The sequence below is a fragment of the Callospermophilus lateralis genome, chromosome X (genome assembly GCF_048772815.1).
Source record: "Callospermophilus lateralis isolate mCalLat2 chromosome X, mCalLat2.hap1, whole genome shotgun sequence".
In the NCBI taxonomy this organism is placed as follows: domain Eukaryota; kingdom Metazoa; phylum Chordata; class Mammalia; order Rodentia; family Sciuridae; genus Callospermophilus; species Callospermophilus lateralis.
Genome location: NC_135325.1, coordinates 89,525,765 through 89,541,045, shown reverse-complemented (window position 1 = coordinate 89,541,045; position 15,281 = coordinate 89,525,765). Strand labels below are relative to the sequence as shown.

The window sequence follows — 15,281 nt, the reverse complement described above, 5'->3', positions numbered from 1 at the left end:
GATTTTGTGACCAAATGGTTACCAAAAGGAAAGCAGAGCTAAAAACTTGTTAAATAACTGATTTTTTTTTCTAATCCTTTTTTTTTTCAGCATATTTCTTCTTATGAATGTTGATAGCTGCACCAGCTTGGTAGGGAGAGGGTTTGATGAATAGCACAAAGACACTGGCTATTCCCTGGAGGCTGTCCCTTTAAAAGAGAATTCTAGTTTATTCTGGGGGAGGGGATGCACACATTAGAGTAGGAAAAAGGATTTGGAATAAAATTAAAACACCCCCTTCATAGTCATTGTACTGAGGTGCAAAGACTGCTTCTTAAGCTGGAGATGCTAACCTTGGCTAGCTCCTTCTGTTGTCTTCAAGGGGAATTTTGTCAGGCTATGGATTCATTTACAACTGTTAGTCATGTGGGCATGTGTGAGGAAACAGATGCCAGTTTTAATGTATTTAGCCCGAAGTTACAATTTGATAGGAGCCACTGTTAGTAAGTTCTAGGATTTTAAGCTATTTCAAAATCCCTCCCTCTTTTCTGTTTGGAATAGCGCCAAAAAGTGCCTCCCTTTCTATCTCTTAGTCCCAACCCCCACACCCACCAGCACCCCCGCCCAGCCCCTCCTTCTTCTCTATTAAGATCAATATTCCTGCAGGTCAGGGGCAAGCAGCAGATGGGTCACAGCCTCCCTTCAACCAGTTCTTTTCACAAGCAGCAGATTGCGTATCTGAATCTGGCTAATATTTGAATTCTTTTCTTTTTTCTCCTTACCCCTTTTTCTCTGCCTCTCCTTATCCCCACCCCTTTCTCCAACACTCAGGTCTCTGAGGTTTTTTCAAAATATGGAACTTGATTTTGGACACTTTGACGAACGAGATAAAACATCTAGGAACATGAGAGGCTCACGAATGAATGGGTTGCCCAGTCCAACTCACAGCGCCCACTGTAGCTTCTATAGAACCAGAACCTTGCAGGCATTGAGCAATGAGAAAAAAGCCAAGAAGGTACGTTTCTACCGCAATGGGGACCGCTACTTCAAAGGGATTGTGTATGCTGTGTCTTCTGACCGTTTTCGCAGCTTCGATGCTTTATTGGCGGACCTCACGAGATCTCTGTCTGACAACATCAATCTGCCTCAGGGAGTGCGTTATATATACACCATTGATGGATCCAGGAAAATTGGAAGTATGGAAGAACTAGAAGAAGGTAATTCAAGTAGTGGGTGGTCGCCCTTAGTGGGAAAGGGCATCTTTGGTTGTCATTACATTCCTGGATTTCATTGAAAGAAATTAGGAAATGTGTTTCTCCAAACATCGGGCTGACTGATGCTCAGACTTCTGATCCTATAGGCATCAACAGAGCCATTAGCTATCACTGTTCATGAGCTTCAGTCTCTGCTAGCGTTGAAATATGTAGATGGTGGTGATAATGTATGGTGCTTATCTGCCAGTCTATACAAAGGAAAATCTGAATTGTGGCATTTAGTGAATCTTGTTCATAATTAACTCTGAGTGGCATTATTAAGGCAGACTATGATATCATCAGGGGAGTAACAAGGAAGGACACATGGTTGGGTTAATAGAGAAATTATTATGTCCAAATTTCCTTTGAACTACTGTAAAATTATTTGTGAATTGCAACTCACTGGAAATATACACCCTAAAAACAGGACTTCCTGGACATAAGAAGATTATTCTTTTAGGTAAGTGGTCACTGCTCAGCTGTTGCTTCTAAAAAGCCCACTTCAGGGTGTGTCCCTGAGGCTGAGATCATTGGGAGAAATACCAAAGGAAGCTGTAGGTATGTCTGGTATTTTAATACAAAAAATTCCTATTAGAATGGGAACTGACTCACTGTACCTCAATCCTTTTAAATCCTCTCTAGATGTGGGTATTGCAACTGAATTTTCTGACTAGATTGCTGAACATGCTGACAACCTGTGTATCCACCTGAAAATAGGGGGAACCCTAGCTCTTTACCAAAACTTACTCAGCCATAAAGTCTTCTTTGTGATCATTTAAAAAATAGATCTCAGGTTATGTTGTTAATATTACATTATTGGATGAATTATATTGATGATATTTCCCTACCCCTAATTTAAATTGGTGGGTATGACATATGTGATTAATTTGAGCTGATACAGTGCATTAAAGGACAGCTTCAAGGAATGGTGATAATGAAAATATTCCTCCTCAAACCCCTTCCCCATTATCCAGTCCTCCCTCCTCCCTCCCTTCATTCCCTGAGCAAAGGTGAGTTTAGAGCAAACAGATCTCTAGGGAGACCAGATTATGAAATGGCCAACAAAGCAGGAAAAACCACACACTTAATGACTTGGTGTGGGAATACCCTGCCTCTGCTTCACTGCTTCTAGGTTTCTTGTGTTCCTAGACAAAGGAGCATGAGAGCTTCCCTTGTACAAGATTCCATTTCTCTTGAGTAGCTGCTATTTCCCAGGTAGTCAGGCAAAGTGATTTGGGCCAGTTACTTAGAGAAAGAGAAAGTGTCCATATGGTTGTGACATCTCAGTCTCAGGATTCAAGTCTGAGATCATTTACATAGCTGACCTTGAAAAGCAATTCCAAGGAGGTTTAGATCATTTGATCACATGCAGAATGGGCAGGCAGAGGTTAATCTTAGGCCTTTCCTGACCATCAAGGGGTTGGAGGTTCTAGTACATTTCTTAAAAGAAAGGTGAAGCAGGACAGACTCAAAGAGCATGAAGCTAGGTTGAAGGAGCTGTCCAACAGAGTAATCAATAGGATGTGTGTCTTTGTTACTGTAAAATTCAAAATTCAGTCAAATTTGAGGGATTTCTCTGTAATAACTTTCATGAACAAAGCACCCTGAATCATTCAATTGGCTTCATTTCTACTAGCTATGATCTTCTAAAGACCATCATAGATGTTAAGGAAGAATTCTGAACCAAGTGATACTGTATTTGGAACAAGGATTGGAAATATTGTTTTACCTGACCTCAGACGGGTGTTAGGCACATATTTCCCCCAAAATCCATTCTCTACATTTTTTTATTTCTGGATATGTGTGTGTGTGTGTGTGTGTGTGTGTGTGTGCGCACGCGCGCACGTGCATGCACGTGTGCACACGCGTGTGCAATATTTTGGGAGAGGTGATAAATAATCTCAGTTCAATATAGGTATGTATCAAATGTAATTTTGAAAGGTCTGCAGCTTTCTCTTCACCTGAGTCCTCTTGAATCCTTGATAGATTGGATTCCTCTCATCTATCATCTCTGGGCCACTTTGGGTGCAGTGTTACTTCCTGGTTAATTCCCAGATAATGTAGACTATAAATAGGGCTCAGTTGAATTTATTCACATGTCATCTATAAACATAAGTCATGATGGATGTCAGTGTTCCTCCAGTCCTGAGTACTGGCCATTCTGTCAAGTAAATTCAGGGATATCTCTGGGTTAATGTTGATAAATGTGATCAATTTTCCTACTGCTATAGAGATAAATGGGCAAGGGTACTAGGAGAGGAGAATAAAGAAAATGGCTCTTTTCCTCTTCTAATTTGTTCTATTCATCTAGGAAAATTGGATGCTTTCCCCTTTCATTTTATTTACCTTTGGAAGAGGTTAAATGAAAGTTAAAAAATCATGCACATTGTTTTCTGTTAGCTTCAAATTGAAAAAGTTTGGAAAGATTCCTGCATGAAGAATCAGGAGTACTGGGTTCTCGTCTTAGAGGCAGCAGGTTATAATGGGAAGAGAAGTGTTTGGAATTAGATTTAGTTCAGATTTGGGGTCTTCAGATGCTAGTCTGTGTGAACTTGGGGAAAGCATTAGAAACACTGAGCTTCAGTTTTCCATCTGTAATATAGGAGTAGCTGCTTTGAGAATTAAATAAAATAATGGATATGAACAGTAAGTACTTCATATCCATTATTTTTGAGTCTTTCTAGCTTGTAACTGGTTAGCTACCTGAGCATAGATTTGCCATTATCATCAATGTGTGATGAATGTTTTCTTTTTCAAAAGGGTTTTTTTCCTTAAAAAAACCTTTCAAAGCATAATTTGCATATCAAAAAACATCATTTTAAGTTATAATTCAATGATTTTTAGAAAATTAACTAAGTAATGCAATTATCACTGTAATCTAATTTTAGACCATTTTCATCTTTTGAAAAAGAAACCCTGTACCAATTAGCTGTCACTGCCTATCCTTCCAGCCTCTCCATACCTAGGCAATCATTTATCTAATTTCTGTCTCAATAGATTTACCCATTTTGGACATTTCATGTAAGTTAAATCATACAATATGTGTTCTTCTGTGCTTCTTTCTCTTAGAATAATGTTCTCAAGCTTTGTCCATGTTGTACAATGTATCAGTACTTTGTTCCTTTTTATTGTGGAATGATGTTTCATTGTGTATCCAGATCACATTTTGCCTATCTCTTGTGAGTAATATTCATAACTACAAAGGGAGATTTGTAACACCTGCCTTTTCATTAGGGTGATTATGAGGATAAAATTAGATTTGGTATGGTAGAATAGTGACAAGGTACAACTATATAAAGTGTCATTATCATTAATGATGAGAGACTAATAATAATGAAAACAATAATAATAATGAGAATAATGATGCTAATGAGGGATCATAATGGCCAGTGATCCCCAAACCTGGCTACCTTTCAAAATCTTTCAGAGCTTTAGAAAAATATAGATTCTTGGGGCATACCTCAGACTTATTGTATAAGAATCCCCAGGGATAGCACCCCAGAATTTGTTTTTACAGATCTTGATGGGTGATTCTTATGAGCACTTAGAATTGGGAAGTATTGGATTAGGTAATCTTGATAATCCTCTTCAGTAATAAACAATGTTAGGAATTCCTATGAATGTAGAAATCCTTTTTTGTTGTTCTTGTTTTTTGCTTTGTAGATCTTAAAGATATTTTCAAGAGTCCAAACTATTAAACAGTTAATCTAAAATGAAATGAAATAAAAAGTAACTGCTTAATAATCACTGTGACCTTGTGTTCCCCTTTGTCTAGTGTCTGTAGTACACTGTCCGCCGCCATGCTGAAAGTATCAAGGGAAGTAGGTAGCACAAAAGTTGGGTTTTTGATGTCAGCTTTTCCACAGGTCCTTGGGTATACCAAGGGTTTAGCAAGGTCACATAGGATGTGGCCCTAGATACCTGTATCCCCAGTAGGTCAGTGAATGAAATCCACTAATGGTATTGTTTTTTGTCTTGTCTTTCCTTATATAATCATTCTCCTTTGCTTTATATACTGTCTAATCTTTTTCTAACTCCCTTGTATATGTACCAAATCAATTGTATGGGTATATTTATGACTAGATAGTTTTTATTAATGCAAATTTAGACAAGTTTGAGCATTATTATGCAGACGATGGGACAGACTATTTATAATTGGGACAGTCTTGGAAAATCTGAGCTGTATGGTAATGTTATGATCCAGTTCCTTTGCCATAGCTTGTTTGTTCCAATGAGATGAAATCACCTAATTTATTCTCTACTAAAGCAAGCACATTGATAAAAAAGTCTAGGAATTTTAAGATATCTAGGAGTGATTCATTATTAATAGGCATGATAATATAAGAAAGCATAATGTAATATTTTAATATAAAATACAATAAAGTATCATTTAATATTTTGTTTCTTGAGTTAGGAATCCCAGGAGAGGAAAAAGTCCATGTAAAAGTGCTTTTGCTTTGAGAAGAGATAAACATACTTAATGCTTTTGAAAATGAAGTCCTTCTAAAAGTGAAGGGATGTAGACATTAGATCATTTTGAACCCACAGCTTGTTCCATTTCTGCCCTTTAGCTGTGCTTCCATGACTTCATTTCCTCAGTCCCTCACCCTAAAGCCAGCTGTCAACTCCTGCAAATTGTCACCTTGGTTGGCTCTGAAACCAGCTTTCCTTCCAGGTTTCCAGCAGGTGGGAAGCCTCTGGAAGCTATGGCAGGATGGGAACCCAGATGTGTAAAGGTGCAACACACCTCACTCAGCTTCCATTGCCAGGCAGCTAAATGAGTAGAAGGCACCAAGCTCTGGCAGTAGACATTGCAAATGCTTGCAAAATCAGAATAAAGAAGCCTTAGTATAGTAAAGCAGCACATTTGATATCTTTCCAGTAGTAGAAGTGAAGGGTCCTGGGTGGGAGCACCTACTTCTTTAACATTTAATTACTGTAAAAAGTTTCATTTTCTCAAATGTGCTTGGGATGGAAAGAGAAGAAGAAAATCCCTTCTTATAGATCTTTAGACCTAGAAGGGATTCAGGTATCCCTGGTGAAATACTTTCAAGTTGTGTATGAAAAAGCTGAGACTGAGAGAGACAAGTGATTTGCCCAAGGTCATACAGTTCCTAAGTACCTGGTTTGGATTTGAATCCAAGTCTGTCTGATCCCCAAGTTACTACTCTTAACCCCCATAAATATTATATCCTCATTGGGCATCAGCAGTGGCTTTGCTGAGTCTTAGCTACAGATCTTCATTTGGCATTTGTGGCAATTGGGAACCCCCTCCCAAGTGGCAGGAAATCTTGCTTTTTTTTTTTTTTTTAAAGAGAGAGAGAGAGAGAGAGAGAGAGAGAGAGAATTTTAATATTTATTTTTTAGTTTTCGGCGGACACAACATCTTTGTTTGTATGTGGTGCTGAGGATCGAACCCGGGCCACAAGCATGCCAGGCGAGCGCGCTACCGCTTGAGCCACATCCCCAGCCCAGAAATCTTGCTTTTGAGCCGTGGGATCCCAGCAGTGCTCAAGCTATATAATGATCACAGCTCAGGGCTAAGACTACTGACTTGCTGCTTTCTATTTTCTTTCCTTCAGTTCTCACTTCTCATTCCATTTTCCTTTCTCTTAACTTTTTCTTCCTCTTTTCCCTTTTCACACTTTCCTCCTTGTTCTCTCCTCTATTCCATCATTTGAGGGACTTAACAGTAACAATAAAAATTTATGAAGTTCTTATTGTGTTCTAGTCTCTGGACTCAGCCCTTTCTATCCACTATTTGATTCAAACCCACAATTCTATAAGGTATTACTAGCATCCCCACATTGTAGACAAGTCACTGGAGTCAAGGAAGACTAGGTATCTGGCCCAAGGGCAATAACTATTAAGTGTTAGGGACCCAAATCTGACTGACATCATATCAGCTGTTCTTTTTCCATTACTCAGTATTCAGGCCAAAAGGAGAAAGTGGAGTGACTCAAATGTACCCTCAAAAGGTGCTCAACATAGATTTGGCTGAGTGCTGGGCCCTCTGGAAAGTTCTTAGGTGCCATATGATACTCTAGCTGTTTGCCATCATGTTCATTTTCATCTAGGGGTAGTTAATCATACTCATAGTTCAGAGGCTTAAGAGGTTTAAGAGATGGGGGCAAAAATGTCCAGAGTCCTAATAGGGCTACACAGCTGACTCTACAGAAGAGACTGTGGATGAGGGAAATCATAAATATGTAGACTTGCACATTTCCACACCACACAGTTGTCTGACAAAGTTTCAAAGTACATGACAAGTTGTGGAAAAAAATCTGACTCAAAGGCAGTATGACCTCTTGGAAGGTACCCATGAATCTGGTGAAGTGCTAAGGCAAGAGGCCATTTCTAGTGGGTGTGGGATGTTAGATATGAATATATGGGGTAATTGAAAGAGCCCCCTTTCCCTATTAATTCACAAAATAAAGACCCTAGACTCTAATCACTTGAATAGAATTGGACTAGCTAGAAAGAAAGCCAGAAAAATTAAGGTTTCTATTAGCTGGTGTCTTTGTTTCTCCCGTCCTGGGTGTTCATGTGTGTACTAAGTGGAAATTGGTGTCTCTGTTTTACCTACAAGTCATCCCTTGGTTCTCCTATCAAGACAGAACACAAGCAGCCTCTCAGATTGAGGGAAGTTTAGAATACTCACCTTCCCCCTCCATACAAGCATAAATGTCCTTGAAGGTACCCTAGAGATTCTGACTGAATCTTCTCTTAGCACTAACTGAGAAATTTATTAATTAATATGACTTAAAGGATTTTGTGTTATGGCAAAACAATCAATATTTGCAAAGGCAGTGAGTTATCAGCCTGGCATTTCTAAATGTCTCTGTGTGGTTATCCTGCTGAGACCAAAGGAAGGAGAAGAGCCATCAGACTATAATTGTGTTTAATGTTTTATTTGCACTGGCTAGGGTTTATTTATTTATTTATTTAGGGTCATTACTGATGATGTAAGCCTGATTAAATCAGACTGCTTCTGCAGCTCAACCTCTGAATGAACTTCTGTATACCTTGAGGCTAACGTGTTTTACTGAAAATTCAACCTTTCTCAATATTTTCTTCCCCAGGCTGAGCCTACCTCTTTTCCTACTTTCTTCAGTGTCTAGTCTCAGGTGTTTAATCCCCTCTTCTTGCCTCTGGCCCATTTATTCCTCTGCATTAGTCATTTCCTCTAGCCCAAGGTAAATGTAAAATTTACACTAGATCTCTCCAATTCATAAATCAGACTATATGATATATTCTCACATCTGTCCTGCATTACTATGGTAATCAAGGGAAGTACTGGTGAAGATGACCCCAAATACAGAGATCTAATATGCAGTATCTAGGAGGATAAAAAGATGCAACATGGGTTGCAGAAGCCGGGAAGAGTACTTTCATGCTAGAGCTAGACTTAAAGAATGATGTGTGTGTGTGTGTGTGTGTGTGTGTGTGTGTGTGTGCATGTGCACGCGTGCATACATGTGTACAGTTTGTTATTTAGATTCTTTCTCTACCTAGATATGGGAGTGAGCAATAAAGGAAAGGACATACTTAAACACACATATAGACATTCAAAACACACACATACACACACACATTTCAATATTCCACCACTTAAATATTCTGTACAAATGATGGACTGGCTTCTTACCAAGAGTGAACTATATGCCTCATATTCAAGGTTAATTGGTTCACTTTAACTTGGAATAAAAATGTAATAAGTTTGAACTTTCTCCTTGGATTATAATATAATGAAGGGATGGGGCTAGGAGTTCAAAACCAGTATAGGAAAATTAGAAAACAAAGACATGGTAAAAAAAACCCTCCAGTAATGCCCCAGAAGTTAATAAACATCCTAGAAACTAACATAAATGTCTAAATTCCAACAAAACCATATTAAGCTTGAGAACCCCACTAGTTAGATTAAATTTAGGAGTGTCCATTGTCCTTATAACACTTAACTTTACAGGGTTCTTCAACAAGGTATGCCATTATATTGAAGCATGTTTTGTTGATTACTTTTGAATTTGAATGAGCCAAATTAGCCCATTTAGGAATTCTACTTAAGGCTGGTTACTATCACCTTTTCTCCAAAAGTCCTACTCCAATGTCAGTGTATATTAGTTTGGTTAGAGTCCATATATCTGCTATTGAACTTATCACTTAACTACTTATTTCTTCCCTTAGGGGAAAGCTATGTCTGTTCATCAGACAACTTCTTTAAGAAGGTAGAGTACACCAAGAACGTCAACCCCAACTGGTCTGTCAATGTGAAAACATCTGCCAACATGAAAGCTCCTCAGTCTCTGGCTAGTAGCAACAGTGCCCAGGCGAGAGAGAACAAAGACTTTGTCCGCCCCAAGCTCGTGACCATCATCCGCAGTGGGGTGAAGCCTCGGAAAGCTGTCCGTGTGCTTCTGAACAAGAAGACCGCCCACTCTTTTGAGCAAGTGCTCACTGATATCACCGAAGCCATAAAGCTAGAGACTGGGGTCGTCAAAAAACTCTATACTCTGGATGGAAAACAGGTAAGTACCTTTTCAAAGTAGTCTTCTTGGATAACTATCTTATAGACAAGCTATTGTTTCTGGTTGAGGTACTCTTCTCCACATCTCATCCTTATATGATATTACATAATACCATTTGAAGGAAAAGGTCTTTTCAGCAGAAAAAGCAATGGGCCAGGAATCTGAGGCTTTGAAATTCAATTTGCCTCAGATTTGCCAAGTATAATGGTTATTTAGCCTCAGCTTTCTTATCTGCTAAGGAAAAAATTTTCTTAGAAACTAGATCCTATAAATTCTTATAAACAAAGTGAGCAAGTACACAATAAACCTTGATTATTCAATACATATGACTAAAGATGAGATCTTATCACTTGTTTTTTTTTTCTTAAATACCCTCCTATTGGTATTTTGTATCCAGTGTGATGAAAGGAGGTTAAAGTGACTCTCATATGTTATCAAAAGGAGTCAGATATAGGGGAAGCACTGAAGCCTCTAGTTCATTGTCTTTGCCTTATACACATTTTTTCCTCTCTCCCTTTTTACATGTGACATGGTTGTCTTAATTTGGTTCTACTGATGGTTTGTGTGAGAAAAGGACTATTTCGGGATCCTAAAATTAGCCCAAGAAAGATGGTGCCATCTGTTCCCCTCCAAATCAGGTTCTTCATGTCATTGGTTATACTACTGAAGTGCCACCTATATTAATATCTAGGAAAGAATGCAGCCAGGCGTCTCCATCAGACAGATGCACCATTCTCTTGAGTATAGGGATCTGTAAATATATGACAAAAAATGTTCCAAGAGAATTGGAACAGTGGCTGGTTCTATTGGCTCTAAGAGAATCCTGGTTCCCCATCAAAGAAGACAAATGTGGATTTTTATCAGTCCATAATTCTCTTAAAATACATTTTGTATTTGAACAACTATATAGATTCTAAAAAAGCATATTCACTATACATTAAAATGAATGATGAGTGTTCAAATGCAGTCATGCCTTCTCCTGATTCTGATTATAATGTGTGCTCCAAGATTTTAAATTTTAGGGAAAAATAACTCAAATAATGTATAGTTAACAATATTGATAAATTAGTGGCTTCCATTTACTTCCTAGAATTATGTGATCTGAGAAATACCTAGAGGCAAGTATCTCTTATTTGTGTTTGCTGTACCAACACAGTGGGTTTACCTATGATGTCAGGATAAGTGCCAACTTTTAAGCGCCTGTCTAATAAGAGTATTTCTCTGTTGAGCACTGTGTATAAAATAAAAAAAAAGGAGCTGCTTAGGAACAGGATTAATTACCAAAACCTCATCTGTGGGAAATAGGATCTAGGAATTTTAGAATCATTGGATCTTAGAGTATACAATGAACTTAGAAGACATGATATTTACTCTCCTACCTAAGATAGGGATATCCTCTTCAACCATTTCATAGAACATTCTAGTCCACTATTCAACAGTTGTGAGATTTGGAAATATTTTCTTTATTTTAGGCATGAGTCTACTTTCCTATACCTTCAGCCTTTTGATGTAATATAAGAAAAATACAAATCAAAGACATAAGATTAGGATTCAGAAGATTTTGTTTCTAGTCTTTCTATTGCCACTTACTATATGACCTTGGACTAACCACTTAAGTGTCCTGAACTGCACAATCCTCCTTTGGTACAAATGGACCAATCATACCTTCCCTGCTCATGTTCACAGGATTCTTGTAAGGATCAAATGAAATAACAGGGGTTGAGAGCACTCTGTAAATCAAAACACACATACATTTATATACAACATCATTAAATGACATTTATGGCAAATTACATATATTTTAAAGTTATCTCTGCCCAACCTACTTTACTTCTATCATCATTATTAAAAGTTTCCAACATTTTGTGGAGATGTAGCATCTCTGGGCATTCTGTAATCACTCCTAATATAAAAAATGGCACCTTCATCTCCTAGGTAGGTGACTCCAATCTAATTTTCATCTTTAGCAGGCCATGCAGAGTGGCAAATCCTCTCAAATCCTTTAAGCATAAGTCCTCATTTCTTTGAGGAACACTACAAAACACCACCATGTGATATGGTGTGAATATACAGAAACATAAGGTCTTGATGCTCATTGGAGCAGAAGAGTGTCTTTTCAGACATCTGCATGACTCTCTATATAGTTCCTTCTCCTTAAAATGTCTCATTCTGCCCACTCTGACTCAACAAGACCATCTTTTAAGGGCTTGTTCAAATATTATTTTATCTTTGAAAATTTATGTCTCCACTAGATACAGTAAAAGCAGTTTCTAACCTTCCTTTTCCTTTCCTTCTCTTATCTTCTCTCTTATTTATTTATATTCAGCTCCTGATATACTACAGATACTCTATATATGTTTGGTATTTGAATGAACTGACAGACACTCACATGGCTCAGGGAGATGTTCTGAGAAGCTCTCCTCATCCAATGTTCCAGACACTACCCTTAGGTCTATCAGAAGTGACAGGAGGTTTCCAAAGGAGAGCATATCCTACCTGGGCTCTTATATCCGGTATTTTATTTGGAGGTCACTGAGGGCAGATATTTATTTATTTGTTCTTTTTTTAGATATATATGACAGCAGAGTGTATTATATACACATGGAGTAAAACTTACTCTAATGAGGATTCCATTCTTGTGGTTGTACATGATGAGGAGTTTCACTGGTCATATATTCATATATGAACATAGGAAAGTTATGTCTGATTCATTCTGTTTTTACTATTCCTATCCTCCCTCCCTTCCCTTCATTCCCCTTTGTCTAATCCAATGAACTTCTATTCTTCCATCTCCCACCCTTTTTTATGTGTTAGCATCTGCATATCAGTGAGAACATTTGGCCTTTGGTTTTTTTTTTTTTTTTTTTTTTTTTTTGAGGGGGGGATGGCTTATTTCTCTTAGCATGATAGTCTTCAGTTCCATCTATTTACCAGTAAATGCCATAATTTTATTCTTATTTATATCTAAATAATATTCCATTGTGTATATGTACCACAACTTCTTTATTCATTCATCTGTTGATATGCAACTAGTTTTTTTCCAAAGCTTAGCTATTGTGCATTCAGCTGCTATAAAGATCGAGGTGGCTGTATCACTGTAGTATGCTGATTTTAAGTCTTTGGGTATATACTGAGATGTGGAATAACTGGATCAAATTGTGGTTTTATTCCAAGTTTTCTGAGGAATATCCATGTTACTTTTCAGAGTGGTTGCACGAGTTTGTGGTACTATCAGCAATGCATGAGTGTACCTTTTTACCCACATTTTCACCAACATTTATTGTTATTTGTATTCTTGATAATTGCCATTCTGACTGGAATGAGATGAAATCTCAGTGTAGTTGTAATTTTCATTTCTCTAATTGCTAGAGATAATTGAACATTTTTTCCATATATTTGTTGACCATTCATATTTCTTCTTCTGTGAATTGCCTGTTCAGTTCCTTTGCCAATTTATTAACTGGGTTATTTGTGGGGTTTTTTTAGTGTTAAGTTTTTAAAGTTTTTTTTTGTATATCCTAGAGATTAATGCTCTATTTGAGGTACAGCTGTCCACAATTTTTCTCCTATTCTGTAGGCTCTCTATTCTCATTTTTGATTGTTTCTTTTGCTTTGAAGAAGATTTTTAGTTTGATACCTTCCTGTTTATTGATTTTTAATTTTACTTGGCTTCAGGAGTCTTGTTGAGGAAGTTGGTTCCTAAGCTGATATGATGTAGTGTTGGGCCTACATTTTTTTCCCTAGTAGGTGCAGGGTCTCTGGTCTAATGTCTAGGTCCTTGATCTACTTGGAGATTAAGGGCAGGCATTTAAATCAGTATTTCCCAAAGTAAACTCTAAGGAGAACTGTCTCCATATCCTCACTCCTAGAAGTTCTTCAGGAAAGGTTTTGTAGTCAGATAATGTTATAAAATGCTATAAATGTTATGCCCATCTTAGAAATTCACAGTGCTCACTAGCACATTAAATATGTTCTGAGAACATAGACAGTGAGGAAACATATTTAATTAGACCCAGGATTTCCCAATATTTAGCCATAAATATTTTAAATAAAATTATAAGTATATATATATATATATATATATATATATATATATATATATATAAATTTAATAATGAAAGAGAACAAAGATATGCTGTTTATACCCTTACTTGGTATGCATTGGGTAACCCACAAATCAAATATTGTTGTGTTGGTACAGCAGGGACATTAAATAACAAAATTTGGGAGTGCATGGACCAAACTACTAATTACAAAATAGCTGCTGACTATACTGAAAGTTGATGCCAAACTCAAAATTTTGGAGCCCATCCCATTTCCCAGTGCTAGTGATGACAGACAGCTCTAATATTACCACCTGTCAGTCACTTTGATTATTTGGTGGGTATTCTCACTACTGCAATATGATCTTCTGTAGAGGCCAAAGGCACATGTGCTGCAATGGTTTGAACATACTTGGATGAGATTCCAGTGACTGGCTTTGGCTACATGTGGCACTAAGTTGGAAAGGATAAAATACAGTGAAGCCTATTTGTTATAAAAAATTTTATTCATGAAATCAAGGCCATAACTTGATGTCAGTATATTTTCTAATTGAATCCCAGATCAATCAAACCAAGTGGTTTTGTCCCCTTCTTTTAAGTAATGATCAGCTAAAAGACTCCAGTTGATTTATTTGATTATACTGAGTTGTTGTTATTTCTGTTCTTGAGTATACCAGTCGGCTAATTGTTTTATATGGATGGACAGGAAACCATAGATACGGCTTTTTTCTGTTAGCTTTTATTTTGCTCAGATGTGCTTTTGGAGTCCTCAACCTTTTAGGGCTTATGTTTTGCTGGAATAGAAGACTGGTTTCCTGACTTCTTGCAGAGGAAATATTTGTCAAAAGTTGTTAGAAAAGCTAATCGCTTGTACATAGAGGTCCAAACTGATTCGTGTCCTCAATAAAGAGTAGTTGGTAGGACCCTGTCTACTCCGAGAAGCCAAAATGAATTTCTAGGAGGGTCAATCAAGGAGGAAATGATGGAGGGTTGGATGATTATATGTATTACTATATTCTCAGATGAGGCTATTCTTTTGATTTTTTGACTTCAGAAGTAGTTGTGGTGTTTTGGCAAAATTAACCAAATATTAATCTCCCTATCAAATGACATATTAATCTTCATGCATAAAGGTCATGGATGCATAAAAATTGAAAAACAAATTTCTGGTTCACTTGATAATAGTGGTTTAATTAGATACATAATCTAGCCTTAAAATCAATTCCAAAAGCAGAAAACATGATGCTTCTGTTAGAGGTACAGAGCTTTAATAATAGATTTCCAGGTTTTTGGCATTATACATAGGAGTGCAGCTGGTCTTCCCACTATCCATTTTCATGCTACACTGATTGGCATCTCTAGGTTCAGTTTTGTCCACACACAGGATATGTGAAAGAAAAGATTTATTATTGCCTCAAGATATGTACCTAAGACATAAGCATAGCTTTACTATTTATGTTAGCTTTGTTAGGCAAATTTTC

At 37.3% G+C, this 15,281-nt stretch overlaps 1 protein-coding gene across 1 annotated transcript in view; it reads left to right on the top strand.

Annotated features, from left to right (window-relative positions):
• The first annotated feature begins 832 nt into the window (after positions 1-832).
• Dcx (doublecortin) overlaps positions 833-15,281 on the top strand; it is an 86,605-nt gene continuing 72,156 nt past the window's right edge. Inside the window, exons 1-2 of the mRNA XM_077106480.1 lie at positions 833-1,196; positions 9,417-9,757. Of these exons, the coding sequence (XP_076962595.1) occupies positions 833-1,196; positions 9,417-9,757 (705 nt within the window). The remainder of the gene's footprint in view (positions 1,197-9,416; positions 9,758-15,281) is intronic.